General features: G+C 45.3%; 1 protein-coding gene and 1 long non-coding RNA gene across 3 annotated transcripts in view; one reads left to right on the top strand and one right to left on the bottom strand.

The window, feature by feature from the left end:
- The window catches only part of SLC9A7 (solute carrier family 9 member A7), a 106511-nt gene that overhangs the window by 34587 nt on the left and 53835 nt on the right, over nucleotides 1-18089 (top strand). For both annotated transcript variants that reach the window (XM_084870581.1, XM_084870580.1), the window contains exons 2-3: nucleotides 15338-15537; nucleotides 17157-17234. In XM_084870581.1, the coding sequence (XP_084726707.1) occupies nucleotides 15338-15537; nucleotides 17157-17234 (278 nt within the window). The remainder of the gene's footprint in view (nucleotides 1-15337; nucleotides 15538-17156; nucleotides 17235-18089) is intronic.
- On the bottom strand, nucleotides 3333-4694 carry LOC311615281. The gene is made up of 3 exons (XR_014793756.1): nucleotides 4579-4694; nucleotides 3916-4041; nucleotides 3333-3468 (listed from the first exon to the last, which is right to left on the bottom strand). It is a non-coding gene; the product is annotated as an uncharacterized lncRNA (long non-coding RNA).

The raw sequence follows: 18089 nt of genomic DNA, 5'->3' as shown, positions 1-18089 counted from the left end.
AATTGAGCTATCAGCTGTTACAGTGTGTATACATTTTTTTGAATACCCCGTATATGAGCCTTGGGTCCCTTCTCCTGTGGGGGCAGTCAGGTAGGCCTTGGCATTCTTCTGAAACTGAGAAGGTGCTGGCTGTCTGGTGACCTGAACTTTCCAGTCACGGCTGGATGATCCCCTACGGTGACTGTGGACATCAGATGTGAACTGGGCATGCTGCTCACTAGTCAGAAAATTAGCTCCATTCACTAAGATGCTATGAAGGAAAACCTCATGACCTTATAAACACAGACAAATCAACAGGTCGTGTTTTGCTAAGGAGTGAAGGCTCCTGTCCTATGAATTGTGAGGAGTCACTGTGTCGCTGGATGGGGACTGGACCTGAGTCTGCCTCAGGTCAGCCTATACTATGTGTGTAGTGCAGGAAAGATTTCACAACACAAGTCCAAGTGATTTTAAGAGTGTGTTTATTAAGGCTGACAGTGAGAGTTTAGGAGAAAGTGAATAAAAAGTTCACCCCTGAGATAAGGCATGGGCTTCCTCCAGAGAGAGACCCAGGCTGGTATTCTTTGTCTTAAAGGCTTTTATCTTTCTTTTGCAGCTGATAATCTCAGGGGAGGTCTCAGGGGAAGGTTTCAGTAGAATATTCATCAGTTTTCCAGGTGTGTTCTTTAATATGTTGATGCACCAAAATGAGTTCATAGAGGCACCAGGGTCATTTTCTGGCCAGCTTTGCACCTATCTTGGATTTGTTTCCTCTAATTGGGTCTTTTGTTATTTGTTCCCCTGACTTCATCTGTTCTTTCTTGTGTTTGGCTCGGCAATAATTGGGTCTTTGTTATCTATCTCCCTGACCAGGTGATTTAAGCTATTTACTTGCTGGTTAGGGAGCAGAGGTGTAAGCTATTTGCTCTCAAGTGTCCTTGGTTAGGGAAGATAAGATCTTGGGATTTAATAGCTGGCTGTAAATCGTTTGACTTGTTTGGCCATATTTGTCTAACCATTTGCCTCAGTTTCCCTTTTCCCACTTGTCAAAAATTCTCCTAACATCTAACTATCCTGCTTCAGCTGGAAGACTTTAAGCTAGGCAGATATGTTTATTTTAGAATTACTTTTCTTTTCGTGGTTTTGAGGTTGGCTGCTGAGGAGTGGAATGGGTGCAGGAAGGCTAGAAGGCTGTTAAAAGAGTTTGTGTGAGAAGAATGGTTGCTCTTCTGCAGAACTAGATGACTGCTTTGGGGATAAATGAAAAGGGGATGACTCACAGGTATCTGGTTCTCACAGGGACAGGAAATGGGGAAGAGAAACAATGTTTACAGGGTGGACTGAGAATTACCTAACTCTTAGATCTGTTGAGTTAGAGGTGTTAGGAGGATGTTGAGCATGGGGGAGAAAACTGCTGGAATCATTGCTTTAAAGTTTCATGTTGGGTAAACGAATTTTATAAATATATATTTTTATTGATTTCAGAGAGGAAGGAGTGGGGAGAGATAGAAATATCAATGATGAGAATCACTGATCAGTTGCCTCCTGGATGACCCCTACTGGGGATGCAATGCAAAACCTGAACATGTGTCCTGAGTGGGAATCAAACTAGTGACCTCTTGGTTCATAGGTGAATGCTCAACCACTGAGCCACACTGGCAGGACTAGAGTGTTTTTTCAGGTGTTCATGGACTAAAGCAGCTGAGCCTTCCAGCCGTTGTCGAGCACAGTGAGCACTCAGGAGACGATGCTGCTTGCGGTCAGGAGCCTCTGGGCAGTGTGGAGGCCAAGCCACGGAGCCTGGCTCAGCCCAGTGCCACCAGCTGTGTGGCCCTGGGAGAGCCACTTAACCTGTCTGGGTTAGGATGTCTCCTGACTCCGTGCATGCTCCCATGTGGGGGTTTGTTCCATGGAAGAACAGACCCCACTTTAGGGGGAGCAGTTCACTCAGGTCAGTGGTGAGGTGGGAGGGAGTTGGCACTGTGGCGAGCTCCCCACCTGTGGGCTCTAAATATCTCCCCTAGAGATTATTTTGTCCCCTAATCTCCCCCCTCCTTCTCTACCATTGCCCACAGGGCTGCATCAGTGGTTCTTCTCTCTCTCTGGGCTGAGAGAGAGAAGAGATGAGTGACAGGAGGGCCCATGGACAACCCAGGGTCTCAGACTGGCCTTCTGCCCTTCTTGCTGGCTGCCATTCCAGCCCCACTCCTTCCTCCCATTCCTGTCCTAACATGTCTTCTGTCCCTGGAGGTGGGTCCCTAGCTTACAGACTGAAACTATATATATTGATGCCTCCACAAGCATGTGTACAGAGCTTCTCATGCTGTCGGCCACTCAGAGGCACGGTGACAGGGCACATGACACGGGATATGCTCACACACACATGCTGTCACACGAGCACTGCCCTTACCAGACCCTCAGAGACCTCCTGACACGCAGTACCTCAGGTCGCACTGCTAGGTCTCCACATTCCGTCCCACATAGTCCTCATTCAGCATTCCAGAAATGTTTATCAGATGCTGAGCCTGGTACACATGCTGTGCCTGGTACACCGTCTCAGACCCACCCTGCATGCACAGTCACATGAGCACAACCTCACATGCTGCCTCAGCACACCCGGTTACACACATACCCCCAGGTCCTCTCATACAGTCACGTGGGCCCCGTTTCTCACAGTCGCCTGGTGTCAGGCACGCCATCTCTCACCCCCTCACCCCATGGTCACCACCGCACAGAGCACTCGGCCACCACACACAGTCTCCGCCCATGACATGTGCATGTACACGCCATTTCATACACCCTGGTTGCTGTCACATGCGGTTTCACATACATCATGTTATACTTGCACATCACAACCCGCTATCATGAAGGGTCACGGGTGCTGTCTCTCACAGCCTCACGCCACCACCAGAGAACCACGGGCACCGTTGCACGGCTCTTTATTCAGTCCCACTCAGACTCACACCTCCAACTTTAGGACGTGGGTGCTTTATTTCACAAATCTTTGACAATCCAGACCAAGGGGTGTGGGGGGCCCAGAGGGTTGGGCTGTAGAGGGACTGCTGGCTCATTGTAGAGAGGGACCCCAACCCTGCTCTGGGGACATGCTCTGTGTCCTCAAGGGCTGAATGGCGCCTCCGCAGTGGTGCTGGTGGAGGGAGGCATGGGGCCTGTGGGGAAGGACCCAATGGGTGAGCCCAACAGGGCCCCGGGGAAAGGCATGAGGTGGCTGACAGGCCCTGACAGCACCACGGGGCCCAGGCCTTGGTAGAGCTGGGCAGTGCCAGGTGGGCCCAATGTCAAGCCTGAGGCCACTTCCCCACAATCCCCACCATTGCTGCCCCCGTCCATGGAGCCACCCGCTGGCCCATCAGCTGGTCCTGGGCCTCCCAGACTCGACGCTGGCTTCTTCTTTTCTTTGTGGGATTTCTTGTGCTTTCTGGTCTTTACACCATCCTTCTGCGTGGCCAGTGGCTGGGCGGCATTCGCCTGACAAAAGGGAGGCCATGAGTGTTCCCCAACCTCAGACTTTGGCCTCTGTGTCTCCACCCTTCCCACCCCACTCCTTAAGAATAGGGAACTGGGCCAAGGGCTAGGGGAGCAGGCCCCAGCTGTGGCACAGATAATGCCTAAGGAATCATGAGCTTGTGAGGCCCTAAGCTGGGGAAAGGCTGGGGGAGCCTCTAGCCATAGGACTAGCTGATGGCTGGAGGGGAGGCGGAAGGAGATGAGAAATGGAGGAGAGAGAAGGGAGCAGGAGGGATTAGGAAGTCAGGGAGGAGATGGAAGTGCAGAGAAGTGAGGATGGGGGGAGGAGGAGGGAGAATAACAGGAAGAGAGGGAAGGGAGATAGGAAGATTACAGGCAAGGAAAAGGAGAAGGTAGGCAGAGTTAGTGGGATGGGGGAGGGTGCAGGTTCCAGGAGGCAGGGCACACCTGGTGTCGCTTGTAATAGAGTCCGCAGGCATTGCACAGAGGTTCTCCATTGGCATTCATCCGCCACACTGCCGTGGTGGTTGTCTGGCAGTTGGTGCACCGGGTACCTGCCCGCTTGCTGACCTTCTGGAGTCAGCAAGAATGTGAGGGTCAGTGCAGTGGGTGGGTGGAGGACACAGGAGGTGAGGGTCAGGGTGAAGGCAGGGCTTCCTGGACAAGAACCACAGGCACCGTTGGGGACAAGGAGTAGACTGAGGGTTCTCTAATGGGCGAGGACATGGCCTCCTGTCCCGGGGCTTTCCAAATGGGGTGGGGGCTGCATCAGTGGTTCTCAACGTTGGCGGACACTGGATGCACTTGGGGAGTCGGAAATAATCCTGATGCCCAGGCAGTGCCCCAGACCAAGTAAATCAGCCCATCTAGGGAGGTCCCCACGGTGATCCCAGTGTGCAGCCAAGTATGAAAAAGGCTGTGCAGGGAGTGGACACGTGCCTGCTTGCAGCCTGAGGGTGGGCTGAGGGTAGACACTCTTGTACAGAGCTGGGTCCCTGAGTGGATGGGGCAGGGAGAGTGGTCGGGGTTCTCGTAGCGTGTGAGGACAGAGATCCTGCAGGGAGTGGGAACAGCAGTGCCTGGGAGAGGGGACCGGGCCTGGGGTCTTACCGGGCGCTTTTTGAGCTGGTTCTGCCTATTCATCGTCTGACTATCTGCATCGCTCTGGTACCACAGTGAAGTGGCCGTTGCTTCACAATTTTCACACTCCTTGGCCTCTGGTGTGGTGGACAGGGAGAAAGAGGGATCCAGGCTCAGCACAACTTTTCCTTGGACCCACCCCCTACCTCAACCTCCCTGTCCCTTTTGGGGGATCTCACCACAAGTGGTCATGGGCAGGGTTCCATGAAAGTTGGTGGGCGAATAGGCCAATGGATTTGGGGAGCTATCGGTGGGAGTAAAGAATCCCCTTGGAAAGTCAGGGGCCCCGGAGGCAGTGGTGGGGACAGGGACGGAGGAAGGAACTGCAGGTGCCATGGTCAGCAGGTCCAAACTCAGTTGCTGTGTTGTTACGGTCTCTAGGATGGTGCCTCTCGCATAGGAATCTTCTGAGACCTGGGGGTCATCGCTGGTGGGGCACACAGTGGAGGACAGGTAGACCCCAGTGTTGCTATAGGCCCAGCTGGTGTATTGTGAGCCCTCTGGGGTCTCCTCCACACAGTTGAGCACCTGGTAGCCTGTTGAGGGGGTGGGTATGGGAAGGAAGAAAGAAGGGGACAGAAGGTCTGACGCCATCCTGCTTTCAGGGTGCAGTGGTACCCAACAGCCCCAGCATGGTGGCCAACCTTCCCACCTTCCCATAGGTTGCCAGAACAGCTGCTGGCCCTGAGGGACTCCTGGACCTGAGCCCCACTGGTCACCCTGGCAGCTGCAGTCACCCGAAGCCACTTCCCAATGGACTTTGAGCAAAACTGTGTGGAGCCCCATGGGCCACTCAACAACGAGGGCCACCCCCACCTACTTACTGCATTCATTCCTGATGTGGCCTTCTGGGGATATACATTCCCAGGCCTGCACATACGTAGACAAATTGGTCCACATAGCCATGTGAAGGCTTCTGGCCCTTTCCAAAATGGCTTCTTTGTTGGGTTCTACCCTAGCTAAGGGTCTCCCTGGCAACCCCAACAGCATGGAACCCTGCTAGGAAAGCCAGTGCAGCAGCAGCCTGCGTGTGCTCTGACTAGGGCCAGGGGTCAATCCTATAACCCAGGTATGTGTTGTTGACTAGGAATTGAACCCTCGACCCTTTGGTGCACAGGCCCATGCTCACTGATCACACCAGCCAGGGCCCCTGAGAGATTCCTATGGGCCAGGCCTGGAAGTTGTGTATGTCACTCTGCTCACTCCATTGATCAGAACTGTCACATGTCCACCTGTCCTTGTAAGGGGGGCTGGGAAAGTGAGTGAGTCAGGAAGATAGGGGAACAGGGTTGACAAGCCTATAGCAGTGTCTGCTTCAGGATTCTGTAGACTCCCCAGAGCTACGCTGTTTCATGTGGGAGCCACTGGCCACAGTCAGAACAGTGGCTCCTGCACAAGGTGAGGGTAAGGCTTCCAGAACAAGGCTGTCAGAGAGAGAGAGAGTCTCATTGGGGCTCCTGTACAGGGTCAGGAGAGTGTTTCCAGAGGGCAAGTTTCAGGGCTCCTACAAAAGATCAGGTCAGAGATTCCTGAAGTGAGTCAAGTTATAGATTTCTGTTGGAAGTCAGAGAAAGGTTTTCTGCAGAATCCGGTTATAGGCTCCAGCACTGTTATAGACAAAGCTTCCTGTAGAGGGTCAGGCCATGGAGCCAGGACAGGGATATGCCAGCAAGCCCTGCCCAGTGTCTGGGCAGGGGGTCCTGTGCCAGGTGAGGCTGTAGGCGCCTGTATAGGATGAGGGCTGGACTTAAAGCAGGGGTCAGGACAGGAGCCCTACCACAGGCTCAGGAAAGGTTTTCCATGTAAGTTCAAGACTGAGGTTCATGCTGAGAGTTGGATCACGGGTTCCTGTGGACTCTGTGGGGTGGGGCGTGAGGTAGGGATTGTGTGCAGAGTGACGTCAGGGTTCATTGTCAACAATGGAAGCAAGGCTCCTGAACTCAGTCAGGGTTCCCAAAGAGTTTGCAGATGGGGATTTCTTTTTTTTTATGTAATATGTTTTTATTGGTTTCAGAGAGGAAGGGAGAGATAGAAATATCAATGATGAGAGGAGAATCATTGATCGGCTGCCTCCTGCATGCCCCCTACTGGAGATAAAGCCCACAACCTTGGCATGTGCTCTGACAAGTAATCGATGCTCAACCACTGAGTCACACTGGTTGGGCTGGATGGATGACTTTAAGAAAAATTTTTATTATGGAAAATTTCAAAGACATATAAATCGAGGCAATAGTATTGTGATATAGTGGTTTTTCTGAGAAATATGTATTTGGTCACAGATTTGAAAATTCTGTGAAAAGGTTTGAAATTCCCTTGATAAGGACAATAAAGGTGTCTTACTGTATACACTCTTTAAATAATTAATTCTAGTGTTTCTTTTCAGATTTAATGCATTGGAATTAATAATTATCCAAAGTGTGTATACATTTTGTGGACACACTGTATTTGTTAAATATCCAGTGAGTTCACATTTCTCCAACTGACATTTTTTAGTTTGATTTCGAATGTCCCTACAACCCCATTTGGTTGATAATCTGTCTTAATCTGCAGATTTGGTTGAATAACTTTTCAGAGCATGCTGGGTTCTAGTTGTGTGAACCTGAATGAGAACCAGTGCTTGAACAAAAGAAAGAGGAGAAAGAAGATAATGCTGATGTAAGAAACCCGTAGAGAATTGTTAGAAAAATTTATTTGAGCCAAACTTACAACATTGCCAGGAAGCAAGATCTCAAGTGCTTCCAAGAACGAGTTTTACAATTTCTTTTGCACATTTGAAATTGAGGGAAGTGAAAACAAGTACACGGAGGTGGGAGAAAGCAAGGTGGGGATTGGATTACAGGATTGTTAACAAAATTATATGCTCTCTTGAAGGTGGTTAGCTTCAAAAAAGAGGCATTTCAGAGGCAAATTAGCGTAGATTCACAGAAACAATGGACAGGGCTGGCTTAAGGCAAAGATAAACCTTTTACTAACAGAGTTATGTGTCTGGACGTAACTACATGTCATAGCCTGCACAGTTAGGAATGTATGATCAGATGCTGTGAGGTTACTTTCCCTAGAAACCTTTTTTTTTTTTTTTTTTTAATCCACGATTGATAATGTATGGATCTATTTAACTGGAGGAATAATTCGGATTTTTTTTTTCTCCTGAGAGGCATGATGTTTTTAGGAAAGCTTGATAAAGGTCTTATACTTGTAGCCTCTCTCTCCTACAATTACTTCTCTGTAGTGCTGCTATAATGTCTTCTAAAAGTCAGGCCTGCCCTAGCTGGTTTGGCTCAGTGATTAGAGCATCAGCCTGCAGACTAAATGATCCAGGTTCAATTCTAGTCAAGGGCACATCCTGGGTTGTGGCCTTGATTAAAAATAAATAAAAATAATTAAAAATATTTAAAAATAATTAAAAATAATTAAAAATAAATAAAAATAAGTCAGGCCTGGTTATGTTCCTTCTTAGCCCAGGAGTTTCTGTGGCTTCTGTTTCCTGTGGGAAATATCTCTTCTCAAGAGCTTGGCTTAAAGAGATGGCTCATCATCTTCCCTGCCCCAGCCTTGCTCCTTGACACTTGGTCTCCACCTCCCCCTTACTCCCATCATGGGGTATGCTCCAGCCGTGCTGCAGTGGTGAATGCTCACTTTCCTACCTCATGCTGCCGGCTTTATCTGAAATATAATTCACACCCCCTCTTCTTTCATCCGTAAGTCTGACTCATCTTGAAAGACACAAATGAGTGTTTTCTTCAGCTACTTTTTCACCTGAAAAATGATTCATTCTCTTCTTCACTATGGCACCTTTTCAAATGTTTTACAGTTTTAATCCTCACCCAAGGACATGCTTAGAGAGAGGAAGGGAGGGAAGGAGAGAAGGAGGAAGGGAAGAAGGGAAGGAGGAAAGAGAAAAAGAGAGAAAGAAACACAGAGAGTGAAAGCAAGCAAGAAATCAATCAGTTGCCTTCAGTGCCCGCCCTGACAGGGGCTCAAACCTGAAAACCAGGCTTGTGCCCTGGTCTGGAATGGAACCAGCAACCCTTCTGTGCAGGGGATGATGAGCCACTCTGGCTAGGCTATGACAACTTAAAAAAAAAAAAAAAATATATATATATATATATAATTGATTTCAGAGAGGAAGGGAGAGGGAGAGAGAGATTGAAAGGCCAATGATGAGACAGAATCATTGATTAACTGCCTCCTGCATGCCCCACACTGGGGATCAAGCCCACAACCTGGGCATACCCTGACTGGGAGTCGAACCATGACCTCTTGGTTCATAGGTTGATTCTCAACCACTGAGCCACGCTAGCTGGGCTACTCCATCTTTTTATGCCCCCGTTTTGTGGTGCTTGTTATGATTTGACTGGCTTTTTTGTTACTTATGTGTTCCCTGGGAGGGCAGGGGTGTTTGCATGGAAGCTCAGGAGGGCAGATGCTGTGAGCTGGCCAGCACTGTCTCCTCAGCAGGCAGCTAAGAACCCTCCCCTCCTGTAATGCAGAGTAAATGTGTTTGGTACCAACTCTTAGAGGGATTAACAACAGATTTTTTATTATAGCTTCTCCACTGTGTGCTTTGTTTTATTAAATAGGCTGTTAAATATGATATGATTTTGAGCTGAGCTGAGTTAAAACCAGTGAGTAATTACATTTTATTCTGTTCTCATCAACACGTAAAAGGTTTTGCTGAGTATATGGTGTGTTTCTTTTCCTGTCATTAATGTTGACTCTGATTATTGACTTTGGATACGTCCCAGACACCAGTTTCATGACTCAAAAGAATTGTATCAAAAACACAAAGCTCTGAGCTTTCCAGATACTGTTTTCTTGCCCGCCAAAAACCAGTCATAAATTGGGAGGAGAAGGCATTATGTTCACAATTTAGGGAACTAACACTTCCATATGTGAATAATCTGTTAATATGATTTGTAGTTGGATTATAGTTTTTTTTTTTATTTTCATGATTTAATTCATTCAGCAACCATTAATTGAGTTGTGAGCATGTTCCAGACATTGTGTTGGGGCCAGTGGAGACTGCAGTCTCATGGGGAGGACACACAATAACAGTTGTGTGGGCACTGACAGCACAGAGGAAGGAGTGGTTCAAGGACAAATGAGTGGTTAAATGACTCAGCTGAGTACTGCAGGTCAATAGGAACTGACGAGGTTGATTGTGGGGGTAGAGGCGGGAGCAGGAGAGAGGATAGGGGACTGGGAGACAGACCTGACAGTAAGTACCAAGAGCAGGGAGGTAGGAAGTGACCTGGTTTCAGTACTCAGCTATCAGTTCTTTTAAAAAAAATTTTAAAAAGCATATATTTATTGATTTCAGACAGGAAGGGGGAGGGAGAGAGAGAGAGAAACATCAATGATGAGAGAGAATCATGGATCAGCTGCTTCCTGCATGCCCCGCACTTGGATTTGAGCTCATAACCCAGGCATGGGCATGCTGTGAGGTTACTCTGACTAGGTATCTAACTTTGACCTCCTGTTCATAGGTCAATGCTCAACCATGAAAACACACCGCCTGGGCTATCAGTTTTATTTTATATATATGTTAGAGGCCTGGTGCATGAAAATTCATGCACTGGAGGGGGGGTCCCTCAGCCCCGCCTGCTCCCTCTCACAGTCCAGGAGCCCTCAGGGGCGGGAGGCAATTCAGCAATCAGGGGAAGGTGACGCCCCATCACACCTCTGCTGCTGCCACTGCCGGCAACACAAGCCTCAGCTGGCCCTGGTTACCTGAACCTTGGGCAGTCCTGGATGGCTGAGCAGCTGCCATCTGAGGCTTGCGTGTGACTTGGGCCAGTCCTGGGTGGCTGGGGACTGAGGGGACTGGGGGACTCTGGAGGCAGGTGCGTGCAATGGTTGGACCTGCCTGGGGACGGGCCTGGTCTTGCCGCATGCCTGCTGCCCAGTGGGGCTGAAGGGACTGGGCACCACCATGTTGTGGCTGTGGGCTCCATCATTTTTAAGGGCAGGGCAGTCAATTAGCATGTTTCCTCCTTATTGGCTGTGAGCACCGCCATCTTTGCAACAGCGTGATGGTCAATTAGCATATTCCCTCTTTATTGAAATCTATCTATCTATCTATATCTATATCTATATCTATATCTATATCTATCTATATATATAACATGGTATAAAACTAAAATGGCTCAACAATGAAAATTAAGTCCTGTCTTTCCTCTGACCCCCAGTCATGAAAGTCCTCTCCCTAGAGACAGACACTGTTACACTTTCTTGGGTAAATCTTTCCACAGAGTTTTGCTGCATTTACAAACCTGAGATCAATTTTCTTTTTATCCCCAAGCAAAAGGTAAATGCTATACAACTTGTTCTGCACCTTGCTTTTCCCCACTTAATGTATTGGAAGTAGTGTTCCTACATCCTTTTCAATATAATGGCTACAGACTCTGTTATGTGAGGGGACCACATTTTATTTAACCAGTACCGTTTGGAAGGGACACTTACACCTTTTATAATAATGTGCTGTTATCCATCCTGTGAAGTACATGGGAATAAGTGAGCTGCAGCCACAGAGAGTGGAACTGAGGATTGTAAATATATTCAACTCTTACTTCAGGTTCTGTTAATAAACAAAAAGCCCGGCATATTTGGGAAATAACCAAATATAATTTCAAGAAATTAATCATCGGCATTACAAACTCAACCGGTAGGGAAAAGTATTGAAGAGAGAATTGGTGAAGCAAAGGATGACTCTGAAGCAATTATCTAGGAAGTTGGGATAGAGAAGCTAAAGGAAAAGATATCTACATATTGAAGTGCAGGGTAGTGCTGAGACCACAGGAACCAGAGCCACGTGTCAATATGGATGATGCTCACAAGCATATTGTAAGATGAAGAAAAGCAAGTTACGGACTAATTCAGACCATGTGGAATTCATACCCACAAGTCAAAACAGTATTGAATTTTTTTTAATTGAGAAAGTCTTGAATTTTTGCAGCTTTGGAATTCACCATCTTCTTTTTTAAAAAATTTATCTTTATTGTTGCCCCCTTTACCCCATGGCCCCTCCCTCCCACTCCCACAACCCCCTCAGGCCTTCACCACCCTACTGTCTGTGTCCATGGGTTATGCATATATGCATACAATTCTTTGGTTAATCTCTTCGCACCCATGCATTTATCCATGCCTTTCCTCCGAGATTCATCAGGCTGTTCCATGTTTCTATGTCTCTGGATCTGTTTTGTTCATCAGTTTATTGTGTTCATTACATTCCACATATAAGTGACATCACATGATTCTTGTCTTTCTCTAACTTATTTCGCTTAGCATAATACTCTCCAGGTCCCTCCAAGCTGTCTCAAAGGGAAAGAGAACCTTCTTTTTTACAGCCGTGTAGTATTCCAGTGTGTGGATGTACCACAGCTTTTTAAATTGTAAATTTGTAAATTCTGATGCTAACTTCCTGGAAATAGTATCAGATCCCACAGTAAAGGACTTGGATCTCCAGGACTGCCGCCCCTTCCACATTTGCTAGAATATCTCAAGGAACACAGGAAAATAGTTTACTAATTTATTATAAAAAGATATAACTCAGGGACAGCCACATGGAAGAGAAGCATAGGGCAAGGTATGTGGGAAGGGACACTGGGTTCTGAGTAAACCTTTTTCCCAGCACAGCATCTCCACTTGTTCACCAAATCAGAAGTGAAAGGGCTTGCTTAAGGCAAAGATACACCTCTTACTAAAGAAGTTTCAAGCCTGGGGCTTGACTACGCATCACGACATGCCCAGTTAGGAATTTGTGATGAGGTTACTTTCCCTTTCTTGTCCACATGACCTAACGAGGGAGTGAAATAAGAATACAGAACAATATTAAGTTTGATCTGGAGTGGACAGTGAACCCAAGAGAGCCATTAGCAGCCCTCCTGCCACCAGCAGCCATTACCATCACATCTGGGGAGGAGCCATGGCTGCCACAGTCATCTCTAGGCACCGCCCCCTTAATGTAAACATGAGCAGCAGGGCTGAGACCCAGCACCTGCCTGATGCACTTCCTCAGCGCTGCCACCGCTCACTGTGGCTTCATTGGCAAGGGCAAAGGCAGTGGCAGCCCATTGGCCATCATGACGGTTTGGGGAAGAATAAAATGGTCATAATGGTTCATTGTAAGAAACAGATAATAGTTTCATCCACAGGAATGGCACCAAAAACAATATGCATTTGTACCCCAGCCTGCCATAAAGAAGAACAACCCCCAGGTAGCACCTTTCCATAACATTATCTATGGTAGGAGGTTTTCCGGGTAATTTTATCAGCAAAATTACCTGAATAAAGAGAATGGGGAAAAGAAGGAGGGATTGTAGAGTGCCCCCCCCCTAAGTGCCAGACCCACAGCATGCATACCTTTCCCCACACGAAGACCCCACCATGGGTGTTATCCAGAGTATCCCAGGCCTGTGCAAGGAGAAGCAATGTCGGTGCTATGATCACGTTGGAGGAGAACAAAATAGAGCAGAGAGACAGATCACCTGTTGGGGTTATAGACCACGACTCGGAGTCCCTCTTCACCTAGGACAGCAATGAAAAGGAGCAAAAAATGAAGAAGAGACCCAAAGTCAGCAGCCACTTCAGTGGAGCTGTCCCCCAAACTTCATTACCAACATAGATATCCAAAAAACCCTAAACCACAAGATGGCAGAGACCACAGTTGGGAAGTCAGCTCCGAGGCTGAGCAGGAAGAACATGAGTGAGGGCTTACAATCTCTACCATCATCTGGGTCAGTCACGCAACAAAGAGAGATTAATTTGAAATTTCAGCAGTAAGACCTGAGCAAGTGATTGCTGCCGAAGACCTTAAGTGCCTGCCTTGTGCCTGCTGACCAGAGAACTAGAACTATCTGCATTATGGGGTTTTTATTATTTTTCTCTAAGGACAACTCTTTTTGGTATTGACCAACATGTTGGTTAAAAACTCTGTTTTTTTTTTCTTTTATATCCCTTTTAAAGGTTTTAAAATTATTTCATGTTAAGTTGATATTGTTAAGAACCTGATTTTAAATATGTAATAAAAATTTACAACTTGATTTTTTTCACAAAAGGCAGCAAACTGCAAGTATCTATTACACAAGTCAATAATAATAATGATGATGATACAATACAGAGACAGAATTTGGCTTAAAGAACTCTAAGGTTTTCCTAGATTTTGTATATTGTTTTTTAAAAAACATTTTATTGATTTTTTTACAGAGAGGAAGGGAGAGGGAGAGAGAGTTAGAAACATCAATGAAAGAAACATCAATCAGCTGCCTCCTGTACACCCTGTACTGGGGAGGTGCCCACAACCAAGGTACATGCCCTTGACCGGACCCTTGAGTCCGAAGGCTGATGCTCTATCCACTGAGCCAAACTGGTTAGGGCAAGATTTTGTATATTGTTTATTCAATGATGCCTTGTGAATGCTCACATATCTTGGTGATAAGAGACATTATAAACATATACATAGAATATGCAAACATCGCTCATCTTTTTCTCATGTAACTTTCTCCTTCAATGGCAAAATGGGATAGGGGAACATTTTACCATTCTGTCTTTTATTATTGCTAGCAAGGAACTGAATATAGAGAGAGATCTGGATTTTTTCTACTAAGAGAGAAATGTAGAAAGTGGTGGTTATTTATGGTGTGTGGTTTCCCCCCTCACACACACATTTCACTCACTTTTCCTTGGGTATGTGTGACTCATGTCCAAGATCAGGGGAACAACATTCCTTTCTCACTCATGGAATTGAATGCTTATATACGACTTTATTGGGATGTCTGTGTATATGAAAATTCCTAATGGAAAAACCTTACTAAGGAGAAATGAGACTTAAAAACTTGTAGGTTGCCCTTGCCAATTTGCTCGTGGATAGAGCGTTAGCCTGCAAACTAAAAGGTCCCAGGTTCAATTCCAGTCAAGGGCACATGCCCGAGCTGTGGGCTTGATCCCCAGCCGGGGACTTGCAGGAGGCAGCTGATCCATGATTTTCTCTCATTGTGGATGTTTCTATCTCTCTCTCCCTCTTCCTTACTCTCTGAAATCAGTGAAAATATAATTTTTTTTTTTTTTTTTTAGAAAAGAGACTTGTAGGTAATTATTTTATCCGTATCATAGCCACAGGCCCTGGAAGTTGGCTGCACAGTCCCTGGATCATAACTGCAAAAATGTACACTGTGGTGTTTAGCTTCCCAAGGGATGTAATTACTTTTTCCATGATACCCAGTCCTTTCAATGACCTAAACAAAACAGCTCTTTTCATCTTCTTCCTCTGGCATGTGGCAAAGCATATTGCATTTGTTACAACTAGAAATTCCTACAGTGCAGCCCGGTCCTTGTTGGCAGATGGCGGCAGGACTGGCCTGAGGGCTATTGCTGGTGCAAATCAGAGAGCTCAGAGGTTCTACCCTCGGCAGAAAAAAAAAAATTGCTTCTTATCCCATCTTCCTTCACTAGAAGCCTGAGAAGTGAGATGCGATCAAACAGTTGTTAAAAGGTACTCAACGCCATCATAACCATGAAAGATACCATCCTACCTTGTCTTCCTGGTGGCTGAGGGATGGTTAACCCTTTTAGAGGATTGTGCAGTTGCTTCTAAAATACATACCCTGTACCTGAGCTTTAAGGTGATTTCTGAGTTTCTTAGTTGTTGTAAATCATTCATGCTGTTATTTCCATGCATTCTCTATCCTTTCACGGGCCTCATGTGTTTCTCCCCTCCCCCACTCTGTTTCAGGGCTCATCGTCGGGGTGATCCTGAGGTACGGCACCCCTGCCACCAGTGGCCATAACAAGTCACTCAGCTGCACGCAGGAAGACAGGGCCTTCAGCACATTATTAGTCAACGTCAGCGGGAAGTTCTTTGAATACACCCTGAAAGGAGAAATCAGCCCTGGCAAGCTCAACAGTGTAGAGCAGAATGACATGCTGAGGAAGGTGAGCTGGGGACACTCAGTGGCTGTTGTCTGGCATGGTTTTTGACTTCCAGTTCTGTCTTGATCTTATGGAGAGAAACCCTTTTAAACTCCAGGAGCACAGGTAGCATTCTGCCTCTCCGTTTTCCTGGGAAGCTTTTGGGTTATAATGAAGAGAAGAAGGAGTCATATTTGAACTTGGGATATTTCTTATCTAGAATTTGAATCCAAGCATTGGTTTTCATTTGATGTTGGAGGTAGCTAAAATACTCCACAGGAAAAAGGATTCTGTATCTCCTTACTTGGGTGATTTCCAGCATAAGCAAAAGATTTGTATTTATCCTCATATATTCTAGTACCTTATAGACCCAGGCTTATCAGCAGGAAGGCTTCTGGGTAAAGTCTGGGGGATCTAACTTGTGGAAACCCCTTTTATAATAATATGGATTAAGGCTAATGTGTGTGAAGGCTTGCAGTCAAAGACAGAGCATAGCCTGTGCTCCAAAAATTAAATTTTTATTGATCTCAAGATCTATCCTAATCCTTAAAGAAAATTATTCTCAACCTGGAGCATTCAATATGCCCATCTTCTCCTTGTCCAAAATGGCAGTTCTAGTGAGCTCTTTTCTTTCAACCCTTCCTAAGCATGCGTGGGACGGTGTGGGAAGGAATTCTTGCGCTGCTTCATGCATTACGGGGTGTGGTGACTTCCAGCAAGTTCCACTCTCTTTGGCCCCAGTATCCTCATATTGCATAGGTGTTGTCCAAATTCCCTTCTCATTTGGACAGTCCCTGCTTTTCAGACTACTCTTACCTTCAGCAAGAAGATAGAATAAAACATAATTTTGAGAGAACCATTCTGTTTTTAATTAGACTGGTTAACATTACTCATTTCTAAAGAGAAATGCTAACTTTGGTTTTAATAATTCTAATGAAGGTTTAATAATTAATTAAAATAAGTGCCAAATAATCTACTACCAGTAAAATGAACAAATTTTTTAAAGAATTAGGAGGTTTATAGAATGGTTATGTTTTCTGGGTGTGATAAGACTTTGATGTCTAATAATTTCACAATAACTTTCCTGTATCAAATCTACAGTTAATTTTAGTTCCCTTAGAACTGCTGAATTTATGTTGATGTTTAGGGAGCCATTAGCATCACTGGAGACTTTTATCTAGGCCACATCATGTGTCACAGAAGGCTGGCCACTCAAAAGAGACTTAAATTTGGTAGAATGATGTCTATAAATGATTCTGTGAGAAGATCCAGAAAATTAATAAGAATTATGACTGGTCGAGCCTTCATAAAGGTTTGATAAAAATCAAGATGTTTTATTTCTTGTTTGAAAACATTGACCAAAGGTTTGGTATGAGGTCTCAAAAATTGCACTGTACTGTCGTATATTAATATGTGTTAAACAGCAGAGCAAGAGTAGAAAGCAGAAGTTCTATGTGGAAAAGAACATGCCAGCCCACAGGGGAGCTGTGGCTTGTCTTCTGTGATGAGCTCATGCTTTTTCACATTTATGTCATGTGCTTTAAATATTGACACTTTAGCCAATGGCTTAAAATATTAAGCAAATATCATAGCACCAATTGGCATTAAACTAAAAATGAGCTTTTTTCTTTTAAAACTTTTAGGTAACATTTGACCCAGAGGTCTTTTTCAACATTCTGCTGCCTCCAATTATTTTCCATGCTGGATACAGTTTGAAGAAGGTAAGAGATTTTTGCCAGGATTTATTTTCAAGCTTAAAAATAGTCATAAATTATCCACATATAAAAACATAATGACATTCTTGGGGCAAATTATCATAAAAGCAACAGTTTGTATAGTTGAAAAATGAAATACGCCATACTGTAAACACATTCCAAACTATTGCTCATAATAGTACACGTGTGTGTGGTATATAAAGTAATGCCACATAGTAGATCTGGTCTACCTGTACCAATAACTTCATGGAAACTATGGAAAGAATTCCCATGACAAGCAGATTTCTTGCTGGTTGACCTTTTAATAATACCATTGCTTGGTTTAAAGTTTTAGTTTCTCTTGAGAGGTAGAAAGGCTTTAAATTATCTAAGGAGCCTGATTTTTTCTTTTTCTTTTTTTTTTGCCAGTATTTCTTAAAGTATGGGGATTTCTGTGTTAATTTACCTGCATAATTTTCTAGTTTTTTACTTCTAGATTGCTTATTACCGTGTTCTGTACCCACTCAGGGACTATAATTGACTCATCACCAGTGATTCATTTTCGTTTTAAAATCTGGAACTCTCATACATTGCCAGTGGGAATGGAAAATGGCGCAGCCATTCTGAAAAATAGTTCCACGGTTTCTTATAAAACTAAAGTTGAAATTCCCATATGACCCAGCAATTTTATTCCTGAGGATTTAGCCAAGAGAAATGAAATCTTACGTTCATACAAAAACCTGTATGTGATTATTCATAGCAACTTTATTTGTAATAACCTCAAACTGGAAACAACTGAAATGCCCTACAATAAGGGAATGGTTAAAGGACCATCCATGCCATGGAAGACTACGTACCAATAAAATGCAACAATCTATTGAT

Source organism: Pipistrellus hanaki (genome assembly GCF_964339955.1).
Source record: "Pipistrellus hanaki genome assembly, chromosome: X".
Taxonomy (NCBI): Eukaryota; Metazoa; Chordata; class Mammalia; order Chiroptera; family Vespertilionidae; genus Pipistrellus; species Pipistrellus hanaki.
This window is presented reverse-complemented; position numbering and strand designations above follow the sequence as displayed.